Source organism: Hemiscyllium ocellatum, chromosome 16 (genome assembly GCF_020745735.1).
Source record: "Hemiscyllium ocellatum isolate sHemOce1 chromosome 16, sHemOce1.pat.X.cur, whole genome shotgun sequence".
Lineage (NCBI taxonomy): Eukaryota > Metazoa > Chordata > Chondrichthyes > Orectolobiformes > Hemiscylliidae > Hemiscyllium > Hemiscyllium ocellatum.
The window spans coordinates 49,637,172-49,656,105 of NC_083416.1; the positions used below are offsets into that span (position 1 = coordinate 49,637,172).

The window sequence follows — 18,934 nt, forward strand, 5'->3', positions numbered from 1 at the left end:
TCCCTTCAAATCCTTCCTATTTATATACCCATTCAGATGCCTTTTAAATGTTGCAATTGTACTAGCCTCCACCACTTCCTCTGGCAGCTCATTCCATACACGTACCATCCTCTTTGTGAAAAAGTTGCCCCTTAGGTCTCTTTTATATCTTTCAGCTCTCACCCTAAACCTATGCCCTCTCGTTCTGGACTCCCCCACCCCAGGGAAAAGATTTTGTCTATTTATTCTATCCATGCCACTCGTGATTTTGTAAGTCTCTATAAAGGTCACCCCTCAGCTTCCGATGCTCCAGGGAAGATAGCCCCAGCCTATTCAACCTCTCCCTGTAGCTCAAATCCTCCAACCCTAGCAACATCCTTGTATGTCCTTTCTGAACCCTTTCAAGTTTCACAATATCCTGATGATAGGAAGGAGACCAGAATTGCATGCAGTGTTCCAAAAGTGGCCTAATCAATGTCCTGTACAGTTGCAACATGACCCTCCAACTCCTGTCACTCAATACTCTGACCAATAAAGGAAAGCATACCAAACGCCTTCTTTACTATCCTATCTACTTGTGACTCTACTTTCAAGGAGCAATAAATCTGCACCCCAAGGCCTCTTTGTTCAGTAACACTCCCAAGGACCTTTCCATGTTGTTGGTTTTAAATTAAAGCAGGAGCATTTACCCTGTGTCGTAACACATAAGACAAACTAACTAACTGAACTCTTAGAAAACACTCAGGACATTGTTCCAGCCGTACCTTTTTGGGCTGCTAAAACAGCTGGTAAGCCAAAAGAAGTTGGCTTATTTTCAGCTCCAGTGGCTGAAGACTGCCAGAACTAAACTTTCTGTTACATGGATCTTTTCTTCCTGAACTGAACCTGCCTGAGACCGCTCTTCACCACTCAGGCCTGTGCATGTATCCTAAATGCTTAAATGATTTGGATGCGAGCATAACAGGTACAGTTAGTAAGTTTGCAGATGAGTAGTGGACTGCGAAGAGGGTTACCTCAGATTACAACAGGATCTGAACCAGATGAGCCAATGGGCTGAGAAGTGGCAGTTGGAATTTAATTCAGATAAATGCGAGGTGCTGCATTTTGGGAAAGCAAATCTTAGCAGTACTTGTACACTTAATGGTAAGGTCCTAGGGAGTGTTGCTGAAGAAAGAGACCTTGGAGTGCAGGTTCATAGCTCCTTGAAAGTGGAGTCGCAGGTAGATAGGATAGTGAAGAAGGCGTTTGGTATGCTTGCCTTTATTGGTCAGAGTATTGAGTACAGGAGTTTGGAGGTCATGTTGCGGCTGTACAGGACATTGGTTAGGCCACTGTTGGAATATTGCGTGCAATTCTGGTCTGCTTCCTATCGGAAAGATATTGTGAAACTTGAAAGGGTTCAGAAAAGACTTACAAGGGTTCAGAAAAGACTTACAAGACTTCCAACCCTGTTGTCAGGGTTGGAGGATTTGAGGTATAGGGAGAGGCTGAACAGGTTGCGTCTGTTTTCCCTGGAGCATCGGAGGCGGAGGGGTGGCCTTATAGGGTTACAAATTTATGAGGGGCATGGATAAGGCAAATAAGCAAAGTCTTTTCTCTGGGGTTGGGGAGTCCAGAACTAGAGGGCATAGGTTTAGGGTGATAGGGGAAAGATATAAAAGAGACCTAAGGGGCAACTTTTTCACCAAGAGGGTGGTACGTGTATGGAATGAGCTGCCAGAGGAAGTGGTGGGGCCTGGTACAATTGCAACATTTAAGAGGTATTTGGATGGATATATGAATAGGAAAGGTTTGGAAGGATATGGGCCAGGTGATGGCAGATGGAACTAGATTTAGTTGGGATATCTGGTCGGCATGGATGGGTTGGACCGAAGGGTCTGTTTCCATGCTGCACATCTCTATGACTCTATGAAGTCAAAGAATCATAGAGATGTACAGCATGGAAACGGATCCTTCGGTCCAACTTGTCCACACCAACCAAATATCCTAAATTAATCTAATCCCATTTGCCAACACTTGGCCTATATTCCTCTAAGTAAAAAGTGAGGTCTGTAGATGCTGGAGATCAGAGCTGAAAATGTGTTGCTGGTTAAAGCACAGCAGGTCAGGCAGCATCCAAGGAACAGGAAATTCGACGTTTCGGGCCAGAGCCCTTCATCAGGAATGAGGAGAGGGTGCCAGGCAGGCTAAGATAAAAGGTAGGGAGGAGGGACTTGGGGGAGGGGCGATGGAGATGTGATAGGTGGAAGGAGGTCAAGGTGAGGGTGATAGGCCGGAGTGAGGTGGGGGCGGAGAGGTCAGGAAGAGGATTGCAGGTTAGGAGGGCGGTGCTGAGTTCAAGGGAATCGACTGAGACAAGGTGGGGGGAGGGGAAATGAGGAAACTGGAGAAATCTGAGTTCATCCCTTGTGGTTGGAGGGTTCCCAGGCGGAAGATGAGGCGCTCTTCCTCCAACCGTCGTGTTGTTATGTTCTGGCGATGGAGAAGTCCAAGGACCTGCATGTCTTCGGTGGAGTGGGAGGGAGAGTTAAAGTGTTGAGCCACAGGGTGGTTGGGTTGGTTGGTCCGGGCATCCCAGAGGTGTTCCCTGAAGCGTTCTGCAAGTAGGCGGCCCGTCTCCCCAACCCTGATGCGTTCTGCAAGTAGGCGGCCCGTCTTCCACACACATCATCTATTGCATCCGCTGCACCCGATGTGGCCTCCTCTATATTGGGGAGACGGGCCACCTACTTGCAGAACGCTTCAGGGAACACCTCTGGGACGCCCGGACCAACCAACCCAACCAACCCGTGGCTCAACACTTTAACTCTCCCTCCCACTCCACCGAAGACATGCAGGTCCTTGGATTCCTCCATCGCCAGAACATAACAACATGACGGTTGGAGGAAGAGCGCCTCATCTTCCGCCTGGGAACCCTCCAACCACAAGGGATGAACTCAGATTTCTCCAGTTTCCTCATTTCCCCTCCCCCCACCTTGTCTCAGTCGGTTCCCTCAACTCAGCACCGCCCTCCTAACCTGCAATCTTCTTCCTGACCTCTCCGCCCCCACCTCACTCCGGCCTATCACCCTCACCTTGACTTCCTTCCACCTATCACATCTCCATCGCCCCTCCCCCAAGTCCCTCCTTCCTACCCTTTATCTTAGCCTGCTGGACACACTCTCCTCATTCCTGATGAAGGGCTCTGGCCCGAAACGTCGAATTTCCTGTTCCTTGGATGCTGCCTGACCTGCTGTGCTTTAACCAGCAACACATTTTCAGCTCTATATTCCTCTAAACCCTTCCTACTCATATACCCATCTAGATGACTTTTAAATGTTGTAAATGTAGCAGCTCATTCCATACATGCGCCACCCTTTGTGTCAAAAAATGCCCCTTTAAGATAAAGGCGCGCGCCTCGCGCAGTACTTGCCTTTAAATCAGCACGAGCCCCACCCCCTTTAACCCCCCTCTCGCGGGGGTGGGGTTCAACCGAACTTGCTCCGTGTAACGGAATGTCTGATTGGTCTGTTCTCAGGATTGGACGCTCCAACCGTCAATCGTAACCATAGTAATCAGGCTAGGTTGGCCGATTGACGGAAGCGCGAGCGGAACCTTCATGAAGTTTCGCTGCGGTGGCGGCGACGCCGATAATATTGAAAATGTGAAACCATCGGAAGCGGCGGCCGAGTCTACCCAACCGCAGCCTGGATTGAGCAGAGCGGCCGCTTGCCAGAGGTCGTGCAGCTCCGCTCGAGATACAAGACTCTTAGCCGCCTGTGGCCGGGGAAAACGCGAGCCCTCCGGGAGAAAGGAACCACCACGGTTAGGGAGGAGGAGAGACACAAAAACAGATATATTTAGGAGCAGGGAAACACACCAGGAGGAGGGAGAGAGACACCGACAGATATAACTAAGTGAAAGGCAGTCTCCCTTCTCTCTTCATATACACGTTCACAAAAACACACCAGAAGGACGCATTCTTGTGTAATTTTTCCAGGGGCAGAGAGGGAGAAACCGACTGTCACCTTGGTTAGAGGAAGAGCCACATACATCCGCACTCCGGAGGATCAAAGAGTAACCCGAAGAGAGCGCGGTATTAACTCCTCCTACGGAAAAGAGACGACTTTGGGAAGGAGAGTCAGATAAAAGGGTTAAACAGTGTTACTGAACCCCCGCACCCAGGAACAGAGAGCAAGAATGTGGGTTCGGGGATAGACGCAGTGGCAGAGAGCTCAGTGAGATATCACTTAATCGATTTATTACAGTCGAAAATCCGTGTAGCAATAGCATTCGGAGGAGTGGAGGAACATTTTGCTTTGGGTCCTGGTACCTTTCTTCTGCTGCTCTTTTTTAGTCCTTATTGATAACCATGGGCCTACCGGCACTTGAGTTCAGTGATTGCTACCTAGACAGTCCACAATTCCGGGACAAAATCAAATCTCATGAAGCAGAGCTGGAAAAAACAAATAAGTTCATTAAAGATCTGATTAAAGATGGAAAAGCATTGATTCAGGCAATGAAAAGTAAGTTTTTTAAAATTTAAGTTATTTAACCATTGCCATAAATTGTAGTTCTGAAGATTACATTTGCTGAAATGTTTACAATGTTGTGAAATATTGATTGCCCTGTTTCCAACAGCTAGTTCCAATGAAATTTATTGATTGGAGATTGAGGGAGTATATTCTTCATTTGAATGAAGAACTGAAAGGTTACATTTCACTTAGTTAACTATTTCAGTGATATAATCCACTGAATAGTTAAAATAAACAAGGAGGTTATTCTGTTATTAATTTGATCCATTGTTTCCTGCTGGCTTGCTGTAAGAAATACAACTCATTCCACTCACCTGCCTTTTTCTCTTAACTCTGCAAATTTTTTTTCTCATATTCAGTTCCCTTTTGAAAGCTGCAGGCAGTGCATTCTGATCCTAACCACTTAATGCATATGACAGTTTCCTCATGTTGCCACCAGTTCTGTTGTCAGTCGCATTAAATTGGATTCCTGTGCTTGTCATCCTTTCTACCAACACTGAACAGTTTATGCTGACCCCTTGTGAGTTTGAAATTTTCTCTCCACCTTTTGTTTTCTGCATTGAACAATCACAAATTTGCCAATCTATCCACGTAATTTAAATCTCTTACCCCGTCACCATTCTGATAAACCTTTTCTGCATCTTCTGCAATGCTTGCTAGTTTGTTGCTCAACATTGGATTCAGTACTCCAACCGAAGCTAATCCAGTGTTTTCTAAAGATATATCATAAATTCCTTGCCCTTGCCCTTGCCTTTGCCTTCTGTTGGCTGGAATTTACATAACCCTGTTGAATGTGTTTTTGCCTGGATGGTATGTTATATGTCAAACTGGGCATGTGCCCAGACAATCCATCCTCTTCTTTGAGCTCATTCCTACAGGTGGACAAGTGGGCAGAAATAACCATATGAGTCCGTTGCGCTGGTTGCCATTATTTTGAAGTTATTTATTTCAAATTATCATGCAAAGCATATCTAAAGCAGATTGATTATTGACACATTAAATAAGTCAGAAATAAAATATCACTATAACATTCTGTGAAATGCAACTAATCGCTATTGAGTTGAAGCTAGAGATGCTAATTAAGGACTTTTTTGGAAAGGTATAACTTATAAAATTATTTTCTTAGTATAATTTAGATTTTCATAACTGTTATAGCTATTATCATACCTAATCCATATTAGTTGGGTTTCATTTAGTAAGTGTAACAATTATGTTCAAAATTACAGTATAGCCTTGGCAACTTGTCTATATACAGTATATCACTTTTCAGTGTTGCGGCTGTTAGCGTTAGATTATCAAATGTTTCTTTTCAGTAGCAGGCTGGTTGACATTTGCTTTCTTTGACTCACCTGTTGTGTCAAGTGGCATATTGTTGTCTCTTTGCTCTCTAACAATGACTTGGAGGTGCTGGTGTTGGATTGGGGTGGACAAAGCAAAATCACACAACACCAGGTTATAGTCCAACAGGTTTATTTGGAAGCACTAGCTTTTGGAGCGCTGCTCTGAACCTCCTGATGAAAGAGTGGCACTCTGAAAGCTAGTGCCTCCAAATAAACCTGTTGGACTATAACCTGGTATTGTGTGATTTTACTTTCTCCTTAAACAATGTAAGCTTTTGCTCACTGTATTTCTTCTGGATAATTTAGTGTACTTTAGCTTTGTCCTCGGGAGAAAAATGTTGAATTAACTTGCAGTGTATTATCTTGCTCTATTTGTCTTTGCGTTTAAAATAATTTAGCCTTTCTTAAACCTTCTAACTTTTGAATTTTTTTGAGACCTGGAAAATGGTTACTGTCAGTCTGTGGGAACTTTAGCAAAAATGAAAGTTACTGATAAGAATTTCAGAATATGTTGGAGTCGCCATAAGTCACTTGCAGTTTTTTTTTCCATCTCTCTTGAAGGTCAGTGTTTGGACACCTCCATCTACTTTGTCCTTTGTCGAACACTGAAGTCACTTGAGGAAATTAACTCTTTGACTCTTAACTCTTTTAAATATAAGCAAAATCAAATATTTTGATAGTACTTCATCTTTGAATGAAGATTGAATTTGAAAAAGAAATTTGAGCAGCCTGTAAAGTTTGGACATGACACGCAAAGTTGACTTTGGTTCCTGAGCCATACTGGAGTGAGAAGCTTCAGAGGGCATAAGTGCACTTTGCAATCGAGCTGAGTTATATTAATCACAAAAATGGTTGGCATGTAATTTCTGAGAGCAGTTCTCTTTTCAGAAACATTTTGAAACTTTGTCATTGTTTCAATGGAGCTGCCTGGTACTATAAGTTTCCATGAAAGTTGTGGCTATTTTAGTCATTATTGCATTGCTGGACTTTGCACAAAATTGGTAGCATGTTCCTACATTATAACAGCAACTGCAGATTTTTCAAGTACTAAATTGCATCCAAAGCACTTTGAGGCAACCAGTTATTCTGAAAAGCAAATCTTTTTTTTTACCCTTCTCTTGAAGATCCTATTATGTGCTGCTGAGCAAGTGCAAACATGAAAAGCAAACTTTTTGTACTAACATTCAGGGAATGTCTGCACATGATGTACGCTATTAACAGTTTAAAAAAAACTTTGTTTAGCAGCTACCTTGTGTACTTTGCACAGAGCAGATGATTTGAGTGTGGCGAGTCAAAACCTATCTCAAACTAAGCTTGTTTCTGCATACAATTGATTTCTTGCAATTTCATTGCTTGATCCTATCTTCCATAACAAAATTATACTATTTTGTTGCACTCAATTCTCCTAGCTCTAAATGACTTGCAGTTAACTACCAAAACCTTGTGATCATAAAAATGATGTGGCATTATTAAAAGCTTAAGGCCTTGGCTTAAGTCCACTTTCAGATTCTGCGATGTAGTACTGTAAGTGCCCTGGGAATTTGACATTTGTGGGGTACCCATACTATCCATCTTCAAACTACAGTCAAACTCAGAAATACAGTTTTATCTGATCAGAACTGGATATTTGTTGAGAAAGAATCTTTTGAAATGAAACCAATACTTAATTGTTTAAAGCGATGGAGCTTTGCTGCTTTACTTTGATCAGCTTTATGGAATCATATAGCACAGACGATTTACAAGAATATTGCCAGGATTGGAGGGCTTGAGCTATAGGGAGACTGGATAGGATGGGCATATTTTTGGTTCGGTCCAACTCGTCCATGCCAATCATAACTAATCTGGTCCCATTTGTCAGCATTTGTCCAATATTCCTCTGAACTCTTGCTATTCATGAACCCAGCCAGATGCCTTTTTAAATATTGTAATTGAACGCATCTCCACCTCGTTCCATACATGCACCACCCTCTGCGTGAAAAGGTTGCCTCTCAGGTCCATTTTAAAACTTCCTCTCTCACCTTTTAAAATACACCCTCTAGTTTTGGACTCCCCTACCCTGGGAAAAAGACCTTGACTATTTACTTCTCTATTCTCCTCATGATTTTATAAACCAATGTTACACTTCGGCTCCGATGCTCCAGAGAAAAAATGCCCAACCTATTCAGTCTCCCTGTAGCTTAAGCCCTCCAATCCTGGTAATATTCTTGTAAATCTTGTCTGAATCCTTACAAGTTTCACAACGCCTTTCACATAATTGAATGCATGCGGTATTCTAAAAGTAGCCTCATCAATATCTTTTATAGCTGCAACATGACGTCCCAACTCCTATACTCAATGTATTGGTTAATGAAGGCAAATATGACAAATGTTGCCTTCATCACCCTCTCTACCTGAGAGTACACTTTCAAGGAAGTATGCACTTGCACCCCTAGGTCTCTTTGTTCAGCAACATTCCCTAGGGTCCAACCAGAAACTGTATAAGTCGTGCCCTGGTTTGCCTCAACAAAATGCAACATTAAATTCCATCTGCCACTCTTCAGCCCATGAGCCCATCTGATCAAGGTCCCATTGTACAGTGAGATAACCTTCTTCACTGTCCACTACACTATCAATTTGGTGTCATCTGAAAACTTACTAACCATACCTCCTATGTTCACATTTAAATCATTTATATAAATGACGAAAAGCAGTGGATCCAGCATCAATCCTTGTGACATACTGCTGGTCATCAATCTCCAAACAGAAAAACAACCCTATACTCTTTTAAATGAAGGATGCAAACAGAAAAGTCAACCACCCCCGAACACTGCCACCATCAGACACTTCTGGGATGGAGGGCAGTACCAGTTTAAGAGTAAAGCCCACTCTACTTGTTTAAAACAAAAAGTAAAAGTTACCCCAATTCTCAAACTGAATAAAGCACCATGTGTTGCTTCTCCAGGGACACCTGAGTGCAGATGTAACTGTGAAAAATGTCAGAAATGACAAGTCCCTCATCACCTTGCTGCTTGGATCTGTTCAAGGCTATCTTGGCCAGGTCCAGGAACAAAGCCATGAGAAGGCTCTTAGACTTGTGCCCCTCCCTGCATTGGGTGGCCTGTAGATCAGAAGTGTGGGGCTGAAATGCAACTAACCTTTAACAGCAGAACTCTCAAGAAAAAACTAAAACAGGTTGCAAATGGACACGCTCAACATAAAAATGAAAAACCATTTCCGCCAGACCAGAGTGCATGCCTGTGATCTGACACCTAGTAACTTTTCTTAGTTGTTGGTTGTACAGGACCATCTTGTGCAGCATTCTCCAACTAAATCATCAATGTAAGACAGGAAGACCCCTTTCTCGAGGGCTCTCCACTGGGGATCATGGCTGCCGTATGGCAAAATATCATGCCAAGGTGTGTCTGGGCAGTGGGTGAAAGTATGGAGCAGTGTGCGGTATCAGCCTGTACAGATAGCACCACTGCCCTGGCTGAAAGGGCCCTGGGAGGATATTCCTGAGATGGCTTAGATTGTGGGGCACTGCGCCAAGCAGGAGGGTCCATGGCGAAACATGGACAGATGAGTCAGTTCTTTTGCAAGTCTACTGCACGCTTGAGCTGGCTTGAGTGTGTGCGGGGTGTCAGAGCTGACTGTCTTGTCAATTAGCCTCTGGATGACATGGCTTGTGAACTGGAGGTTGATCGACCATGTGGCCAACTGTGCGAGCCTTCATCAGCCTGCTTCAGTGTCAACCAGCATGTTTCGAATTTTTGTCAGCCGTACACCCTGAGTTCATGCCACTCTTGACCAGTGCAAACACGCTTTAGGAGGAACCTGTTCCTGAGCAGCGTCTCCCTAGCGAGAGCAACCACTCCTGAAGGGCAACCGTGTCCAAGACTGTGATCAGGTCCAAATAGAAGGTAGATAATTCCTGGAAGACTACTTAAGGCCAGGACCATCCTATGAACAGGAACGAACTGTGTGTCAGAGTGGAGGCCGTGCACCTGTTGGAAGAAATAAATCATTAGGATGCAACACCTTGGAAGACGCTTGATGTAAAGGTATCACTGCAAGGCCTAAAGGCGGAAACCCACTACATGGGTGCGGAGGCACATTAGTGTCTGACTGCACTCCGCCAGTCAGAGACAAAAAAAAGCTGCGGATGCTGAATCCAAGATAGACAAGTAGGACGTTGGAAGAAGACGGCAAGCAAGGCAGCATCAGGAGGTGGAGAAGTCAACATTTCGAGTGTATCCTTTCTTCAGGACTCTTGGTGGGTGTAAGGGGAGCTGCAGATAAAAGGGGTGGGGGTGTCAGGGTGGATAGGTGAACACAGGTAGAGGGTATGACCTGGTTGGTCGATGGAGTGAATCCAGTTGGTGGCTAGAAGGAAGGGTTGAAGAGAGGAATGGAAGGGATGGGGGCGGATGGGAAGGGAGTTGGGGGAAGGAAAGGGCAGTTCTTTGAAATTGGAAAGTGCAATGTTGAATCCTCTAGGCTGTATGTTGCTCATGTGGAAAATGAAGTGTTCATCCAATTTGCATTCTGAATTTTTGTGGCAATGGAGGAGGCCAAGGATGGTCGTGTCGGAAGGGGAATTAAAATAGACGGTGACTGGGAGGTCAGGTTGGACCCTGTCAGGCTCTTATGGAGGCCACCACCAAGTGTTTAATCTTCCTCTGGGTCTTCCTCTCTGGTGGATGCCCTCACCCCCACACTTGAATCCTTAGCTAAGGCAGCTACCTCCTGACTGAATGTCATGGAGGGGAAGGTGACAGTGCCCAGCTGCGGCCACTCAGTGTTGGCAGTGGCCTTTGAAGCCAGGCTGTTCCTTAGATGCATGGTACCACATGTTTTCCACCAAGCAGAAGACCCAGTATGCAATCACCTTCATTGCTAGACAGTAAAACCACCTTCCATGGCCACCTCCTGAAACAGGCAAATGAAAACCTGTCTCTGGAAGGAGGCTCTGGTTGGCCTCCTTCAGACCAAGCAACAGCAACACCATTCCTGACCTCCCCTCCCAATCTGGCGGAGGTAGGGAGAGAGGAGGTCAAGTGGTACAAAGGACAGGACATTTGACAAAATGACCCTCTGAGCAACTACCTCCAGAGGGTCGACCAACAAGAATGACCCACTGAAATTAAGCCCCTTCTTCGGGATGAGGTGGATCACTCATTCAGTTCTTAGGAGGAATACTGAATTTTCATACATTTCTGACACAGTAACAATGCTGGGGACACTGATTAGCTTCAGCAAGGCCTCTGCATATGCCTCGATGGTCATCTTGGGGCAAGTCTACCATTTTGCTCTGAGCGTATTAGATTTGCGAATGGAGAATGACAAGGCCCATTTAAGGTGGTGGGGTGGGGTCGAGGGTAGGGGGTACAGAGGATGTAATCACCTCTGCGTAGAAATGACTTGGCTTCACCATAGATGATGTTCTAGAAGATCACCCCCAACCAGAACCACCACCATTCTGCCGACAAATAACAAATGAAGGAAACAGGAAAAAGTCTAATTAGACTCTGCTAATCCAGTCGTGTCATGCAGCTGTGTCCTGGCTTACCACTCATCCACAGGTCCAAAACAGTTCCCCCGTTCCCAAGGTCACTGGTCGGAAATGGCAATGTTATAGGTCACAGTACTAAATGAGGAGAGGCCCAGACTCCAAAATGCAGTCACTCACAAAGGAGGATTCAGGACGTAAGCTGTTGCTGTCCAGGCCTGAATCCACTGACTGAAGGAGAAAGTCTAGCCTCCAGGAATTGACCCTTCTACGTACCAGACATGTAGGTCACCAGGCTTCTCAGAGTAGCAGCAACAGAGAATCCCAGGCTTGAGTCCCTTCAGAAAACGAGGTTGCAGTGCTGGAGGCTCCAGACTCTAGGCCTCAATTAGCTCCAGCTGCTCTCAGTTGCAACAGATATTGCCACTTTTGCCTCCCAGCTCCAATTACAGCAGCAGCAGAATGCAGACTCCTGGTACACTTTCCTTTACAGAGAAAGCAAGCCTCTACCACCTCCCTCTTGTCTCCTACCTTCGAGCTAATTTTGTATCTCGTTAGCTGCCCCCCCCCTCCATGGATTCCATGTGATCCAACTTTGCTAACCAGTGTACCATGCGGAACCTTGCTAAATGTCTTGAAGTCCATTTCGGCCATATCTACCACCCTGACGTCATTAATCTTTTTTGTTACCTCTTCAAAAAACTGAAACAAGTTAGTGATATGTGATTTTCCATGCACAGAACAATTTTGACTATTCCTAATCAGTCCTTATCTTTTCACATGCATACAATTTCTGTCCCTCCAAATCCCCTCCAACAACTTAGCCACCACTGATGTCAGACTCACTAGTCTATAGTTCCCTGGCTTTTCCTTACCACCTTAAGTAATGACAGCACACTAGCCACCTTTCAGTTTTCTGGCACCAGACCAGCGGCTATCAATGAGACAAATATCTCTGCAAGGGGCCCAGCAATCTCTTCCTTAGCTTCCCATAAAGTTCTGGAATGCACCTGATCAGGTCCTAGGAATTTATCCACTTTAGTGTTTTAAGATCTCCAGCACCACCACTCTGCAATAATGATATCTTTAAAAGTGTCCATTTTTATTTCCTCAAGTTCCCAGGCTTCCACGTCCTTCTCCATAGAAAATACTGACTAAAATATTTGAATAGTAACTTGCCCATATCCTGCAGGTCCACACATAAATGGCCTTGTTGATCTTTTGAGGGGATCTGTTCTCTCCTTAGTTACTCTTTTGCCCTTAATGAATATGTTGAATCTCTTTGGATTCTCCTTAACTCTATTTGCCAAAGTTAGCTCCTGACCACTTTTTGCCTTCTTGATTTCCCTCTTAAGTATACTTCCTGTTGCTATTATACTCCTCTAGGGATTCACTCTATCCCAGTAGTTTATACCTGCCATATGCCTCCTTTTTCTTGACAGGACTTCAATTTCTCTAATCATCCAACAGTCCCTACAATTACCAGCCTTGTCCTTCATACTGACAGGAATATAGTGTCTCTGAATTCTCGTTACCTCATTTTTGAAGACCTCCCACTTTCCCTCCTCCAATGAACTTTTGAAAGTTCCTGTCTGTTACTGTCAAAATTGACCTTACTCCAATTATAACTTGTAAATTAGGTCTAGAAGTATTTTAAAATCAATTGAATTCTGAACACTGGCCCCAAATGACATCTCAGTCACTTGCCCTGCTTGCCTTTTCCCAAGAAAAGGTTAAGTTTTGCTCCTCCTCTAGAATGTACATCCACGTACTGAATTAAAAAAAAATTCATGTGTGGTGTTAATACTATGGAAGTCCCAATCTATGTTTGGCAAGTTAAAATCCTTTCTCATTGCAATCCCTCTATTCTTGCAGATAAACATATGTTTGTGTGATAATATGAAGATTTCAAACAAAAATACACTGCTGCTGCTTTCATTAGTCAGTCATTTTACATGATTTAAACCAAACAACTTCCAGCTTTTCTGCACTCTAAATGTTTCAACATGGTCAAAGCTTGCCCTTACAGCTTTTTGACTAATATCACAATATTTGCTGGAGTTGTCTGGCTGCTGATACCTCATTTCTTTTGAATGTCTTCACAGACAGATGACATCAGAGTTTAACAAATGCTGAAATTAACGAATTATTTATTATTTAATGCACGAACTGTGGTCAGGTTGAGGCATTGCACCTCCTTAATATGTGATAGTTTTCAGCAATATCATGATTTTAAAAGTTATTCACATTTTCAAATTCCTCATGGCTTTTATTCTCCTTAACTCCTGAAATTGTATACAATCTACAAATCTCACTTCCCTTGCCCTTCTGGAAACTGCCTTAGACTGCCTCTGCGCATTGTTTAGATACTCCTTATACCACTTTGATCAAGCTTTAAGTTACCCATCCTAGTGAATTTTTCTTCAGTTTAAAAGTAATTTTAGTCTTGTTCAATGTGGAACATGTTAGAGGTATACAAATATAGGTTGTGTTGACTTGTGAAATCTTGATTCTGACTTGAAATTGGCAAGATTTATGGGCTTTTTTCTAAAGAAAAAAATCCAAAGTAGTCATATTGATCTATTGTTTTGCTGGAAATAAGCACTTGGAACTAAAAGGCTTGTTGTTTTACATGCTTTGCTGTTCTTACTTAGTCTGTAAAATTTGCTACAGTGGAGAAATGGAAATGCCATTGGGGAATGGATGTTCATCTTTGCTTCAGCTGAATGTACATCTTTAGAACTTTGCAGAGAGTGCTGTGTTCTTAGTTGTTTGTGTGATGTTTGACCTATGCTTGATGCTGGTAATGATTAATTGACATAAGGGCAAAATGAGATTGGGCATAACATTTGACTCAGAAATATAAATGTTAAATGCTTGGTTTCTTTTCTGACGCTGATAAGTGAAGGTGGAAAGTAGTTTGGTTGTTGATGCAACCAACATAGTCAAACAGCGGCTTATCTGTCAAGGTAGTTTCATAATTTGGTTATCAAGGGACTGTAGTGAAACTCCAGATTATTACTTGTTTCTTAGTCCATTATCCGAGGCCAATCCATGTAAATTATTTTCTTGTCCTGAAAAAATTCTTTTCTATAGATGCACAACTGAATCTTGATAGCTCTCACTCTTCCTTCAAAAGAAAATGAATCTGTATCTTTTGTGCTCGCCCTCCCATTTCCTCACGCCCAATTTGGTTTCTGCACTTTATTGCTTTCTGTCTCCCTCTGTATTTAGCTTAGTGTTCTACCTTTGTAGGTTTACCTTTGCTAGGAATACCATGCAAGTAGAAGGTGTTGATGGCTTTCATGACATTTTCAATTATCTCAAAAGTTACTTGCTTTCAGTTGTCATTTTTCAGTTCTGTTTAGATTAGATTAGGTTTCCTACAGTATGCCTGTTGATCACTTTGCAGTTTGCATTTGAGAAGGCCATTGTATTTTCTTTTTTGAAGCAATCAACTTTAAAACATCCAATGTATTTTTATGTAATTCTTAGAGATTATTGTTTTGTTAAGTAATATGATGCAAGGGGGCGGCACGGTGGCTCAGTGGTTAGCACTGCTGCCTCACAGCACCAGGGTCTCAGGCTCGAGTCCAGCCTCGGGCGACTGTCTGTGTGGAGTTTGCACATTCTCCCTGTGGTGCTCTGGTTTCCTCCCACAGTCCAAAAATGTGCAGGCCAAGTGAATTGGCCATGCTAAATTGTCCATAGTGTTAGGTGCATTAGTCAGAGGGAAATGGGTCTGGGTGGGTTCCTCTTCGGAGGGTCAACGTGGACTTGTTGGGCCAAAGGGCCTGTTTCCACACTGTAGGGAATCTAATTGGCGAATGATCCAATTGGAGATGAAACAAAAACAGAAATTGCAGAAGAAACTCCGGTTTGTCAACATCTATGGAAAGAAAGCATAGCGCTGCCAGGACCTGCTAAGTTTGTCCAACAGTTTCTGTTTTCATTTGAGGTTTTCAGAATTTTCAGTTCTTTGCTCCAACAATTCCAAATCTAAAATAAAGCAAAGCCTGTCAAATTGAAGTATTACATTACCATTGCTAGAAGGATGTGATTGGAGCATGAACTGTTACTCTGTAATATTACTTTGAAATATTACTTCCTTTAATGTTTTGTGTTATTGAATTCTGTACTATTCTGAATCCTGGTGTACTATTGTTGGGCATGGTGTCAGAGGGGCAAAAAGTGAATCTCTTTAAATAGCCTTAACTTGTACATTTTAGTGATTTGTAATCTGTCATTTGAAGAAATGGGCCACTGGACTTTACAAAGTCACTTGCATAATTGCTACATATGGAACATTTACTTGATAGGAGATACTGACAACTATAATGCACTGCTGAATGTCCTTCAATCATATTGTTCACTTTGAATGTAATTCAAATTGATTCTGTTTATAGTGAGTGATTTTTATCCTTCTGGCCAGGATGTGAATAGTAAAGCAAATCTATGTTCATGAAACAGCAAAGGTAAATGATCATTGCTCTTATTTTTATATACAGTTTTAACATTTATATAAATCAATAAATGATATACCCTAATGACTAGCTTTTGAAATAAGTGGATAAAAATATGTTTTCAACAGAATCCCCACTTCCATCTTTGCATGAGGGAAGCAGCTCCATTTGTTTGTTGTCAATTTTCTGAGTAGAATGGTAATAAGCTTAGTGTGTGCTTCAGTTAGTTATAAAAATACTTGTTTATAATTAGAACTTTGGTAATTGAAAAGAAATGGACATTTGATTCAGGTACCAAAATAACCAGCTTGCGCAGAGTTGTCAAAAATACCATGTAACTGGAATGGCTAACACTCATTTGAATGAGAGGCACTGTGCTGAGACTGCAGTATTTCAAAGTTTGTAGCAAACCAGGTGTAAATAATACCATGAGTTGTGAAATATTTGTATTTATTAAGTTAGAATTCATAATGTGATCCTGGAGCATAATCTTGGTTACTGTGGCTATCCACATTGGAGGTAATGTTAATATTATTTGCTGTAGCCTTATGATTGTTAAACAGAGTGACTCATACTGTGATTCAGTCAGCTTATTATATAAAGTCATAGAGATGTACAGCACAGACCAGACCCTTCGGTCCAACTTGTACATGCTGAATAGATATCCTAAATTAATCTAGTCTCATTTGCCAGCGCTTGGCTGATATCCCTGTAAACCCTTTCTATTCATATACCCACCCAGATGCCTTTTAAATGTTGTAATTGTACCAGTCTCCTCCACTTCCTCTGGCAGCTCATTCCATACACTCACCACCCTCTGCATGAAAGGGTTGCTCTGATTATATTGTTTCAATCTTTTCCCTTTCACCCAAAACCTATGCCGTTTAGTTCTGGACTCTCACCCCAGGAAAAAGACCTTGTCTATTTACCCAACCATGGCCCTCATGATTTTATAAACCTTTTGTAAGCTCACCCCTCAACCTGCGATGCTCCAGGGAAAACAACCCCAACATATTCAGCCTCTCCCTACAGCTGAAACCCTCCAACCCTCGCAACGTTCTTGTAAATCTTTGCCGAACCCTTTCAAGTTTCACAATAAAGACCATCAGAAGGCAACAAAAAAAAATTAGGAAGGAGTTTAATTATGAGGGTAAGATAGACTGTAAGAGTTTCTTTAAGTATATAAAGGACAAAAGGCAGTTGAAGGTGGACATTAATTTGTTGGAAAATGACAGTGGAGAAATTGTAGTGGGGAACAAGGAAATGGGCTGAGGACCTGAATAATTGCGTCATGTTACTTTCTTTACAGTGAAAGACATAAGTAATATCCTAAAAATTCAAGAGAGTGAGGGGACAGAGATGAGTGTGGTGGCTATCACAAAGGAGAAGGTGGTAGAAAAACTGAATGGCCTGAAGGTGGATAAATCACCTGGACCAGATGGACTGCATCCTGGGGTTCTAAGGGAGATAGTTGAAGATGGAGTGGAGGGATGAGTGGTGATCTTTCAGGAATTGCTAGAATCAGGGAGGAGCCCAAAGGACTGGAAATTTGCTAATGTGACACCCTGGTTTAAAAAGGGAGTAAAGCAAAACATGAAAAATTACAGACTGACCAGCTGTCCATGGTCATGGGTTAGATCCTGGAATCCATTGTGAAGGATGAGATTTCTGTATACTTGGAAGTGCATGGTAAAATAGAGCAAAGTCAGCATGGTTTCATCAAGGGGAGGTCATACCTGATAAATCTGCTAGAATTCTTTGCAGAAGTAACTAGCAGGTTAGACCAAGGAGAACCAGCCAATGTTGTCTACCTGGACTTCAAGAAGGCCTTTGGCAAGATGCTGCACAAGAAGCTATTGTTTAGGATAAGGGCCCATGGTGTCAGAGGCAAGGTGCCAGCATGGATAGAAACTTGGCTGTCTGACAGAAAGCAGAGAGTGAGGAACAAAAGTGTCTTTCTGAGGACGGCAAGTAGTGTTCCACAAGGCTCCGCGTTGGGACAACGTTTCACTTTATACATTAATGATTTAGATGAAGGAACTGAGGGCATTCTGGCAATGTTTGTAGATGATAAAAAGATAGGTAGAGAGACAGGTAGCATTGAGGAGACTGGGAGGCTACACAAGGTTTTGGACAGGTTAGGAGAGTAGGCAAAGGAGGAGTACAACAGGGAAAGGTGTGAGGTCATGCACTTTGATAGGAGGAATAGAGGCATTGATTATTTTGCAGTTGGGGAGAAAATTCACGTCTGAAGTGCAAAGAGACTCTGGAGTTCCAGTCCAGGATTCTCTCAAAGTAAACCAGTTGGTTGAGTCAGTAGTTAGGAAAGCAAATGCAATGATGGCATTTAATTTGAGGACTTGAATATAAAAGCAGAGATGTACTTCTGAGGCTCTGTAAGGTTCTGATCAGACTACATTTGGAATATTGTGTGCAGTTTGGGCCCTGTATCTTAGGAAGAGTCTACTAGCCCTGGAGCGTGTTCCGAGGAGGTTCACTAGAATGGTCTCAGGAATGAAAAGCTGAACAAAAGAGGAACATTTGAGGAGTCTGGATTCATACTCAATGGAGTTTAAAAGGATGAGGGGCTATCTAATTGAAACTTGCAGAATACTGAATGGCCTGGAGAGGGTGGATGTTGGGAAGATGTTTCCATTCTTAGGAGAGATGAGGGCGGAAGGGCATAACCTTAGAGTAAAGGAAAGACATTTTAGAATGGGGGAAAAAGGAGAAGTTTCTTCAGCCAGTAAGTGGTGAAACTATGGAATTTGTCGCCACAGAAGGTTGCGGAGGCTAGGTCATTGAGTACATTTAAGACTGAGGTAGGTTCTTGAGTATCAAGGGGATCATAGGTTATGGGGAGACAGAGGAGAATGGGGTTGAGAAACTTATCAGCCGTGAGTGAATTGTGGAGCGGACCTGACAGGCTGAATAGCCTAATTTCGGCTCTGTTTTATGGTCCTTTGGCATCCTTCCCATAGGAGGGAGACAAAAATTGCACACAATATTCCAAAAGTGGCCAACCCATGTCCTGTACAGCTTCAACATGACCTCCCAACTCCTATACTCAATGCTCTGGCCAATAAAGGAAAGCATATCAAATGCTGCCTTCACTATCCTAGCTACCTGCCAATCCACTTTCAAGAAACT

The 18,934-nt window shown here is 42.9% G+C and overlaps 1 protein-coding gene across 6 annotated transcripts in view; it reads left to right on the plus strand.

Annotated features, from left to right (window-relative positions):
* Nucleotides 1-3,536: 3,536 nt before the first annotated feature.
* Nucleotides 3,537-18,934, plus strand: part of LOC132823420 (rho GTPase-activating protein 26-like) — a 248,532-nt gene continuing 233,134 nt past the window's right edge. For all 6 annotated transcript variants that reach the window (XM_060837239.1, XM_060837241.1, XM_060837242.1 and 3 more), the window contains exon 1: nt 3,537-4,484. In XM_060837239.1, the coding sequence (XP_060693222.1) occupies nt 4,331-4,484 (154 nt within the window). In that variant the 5' untranslated portion in view covers nt 3,537-4,330. The remainder of the gene's footprint in view (nt 4,485-18,934) is intronic.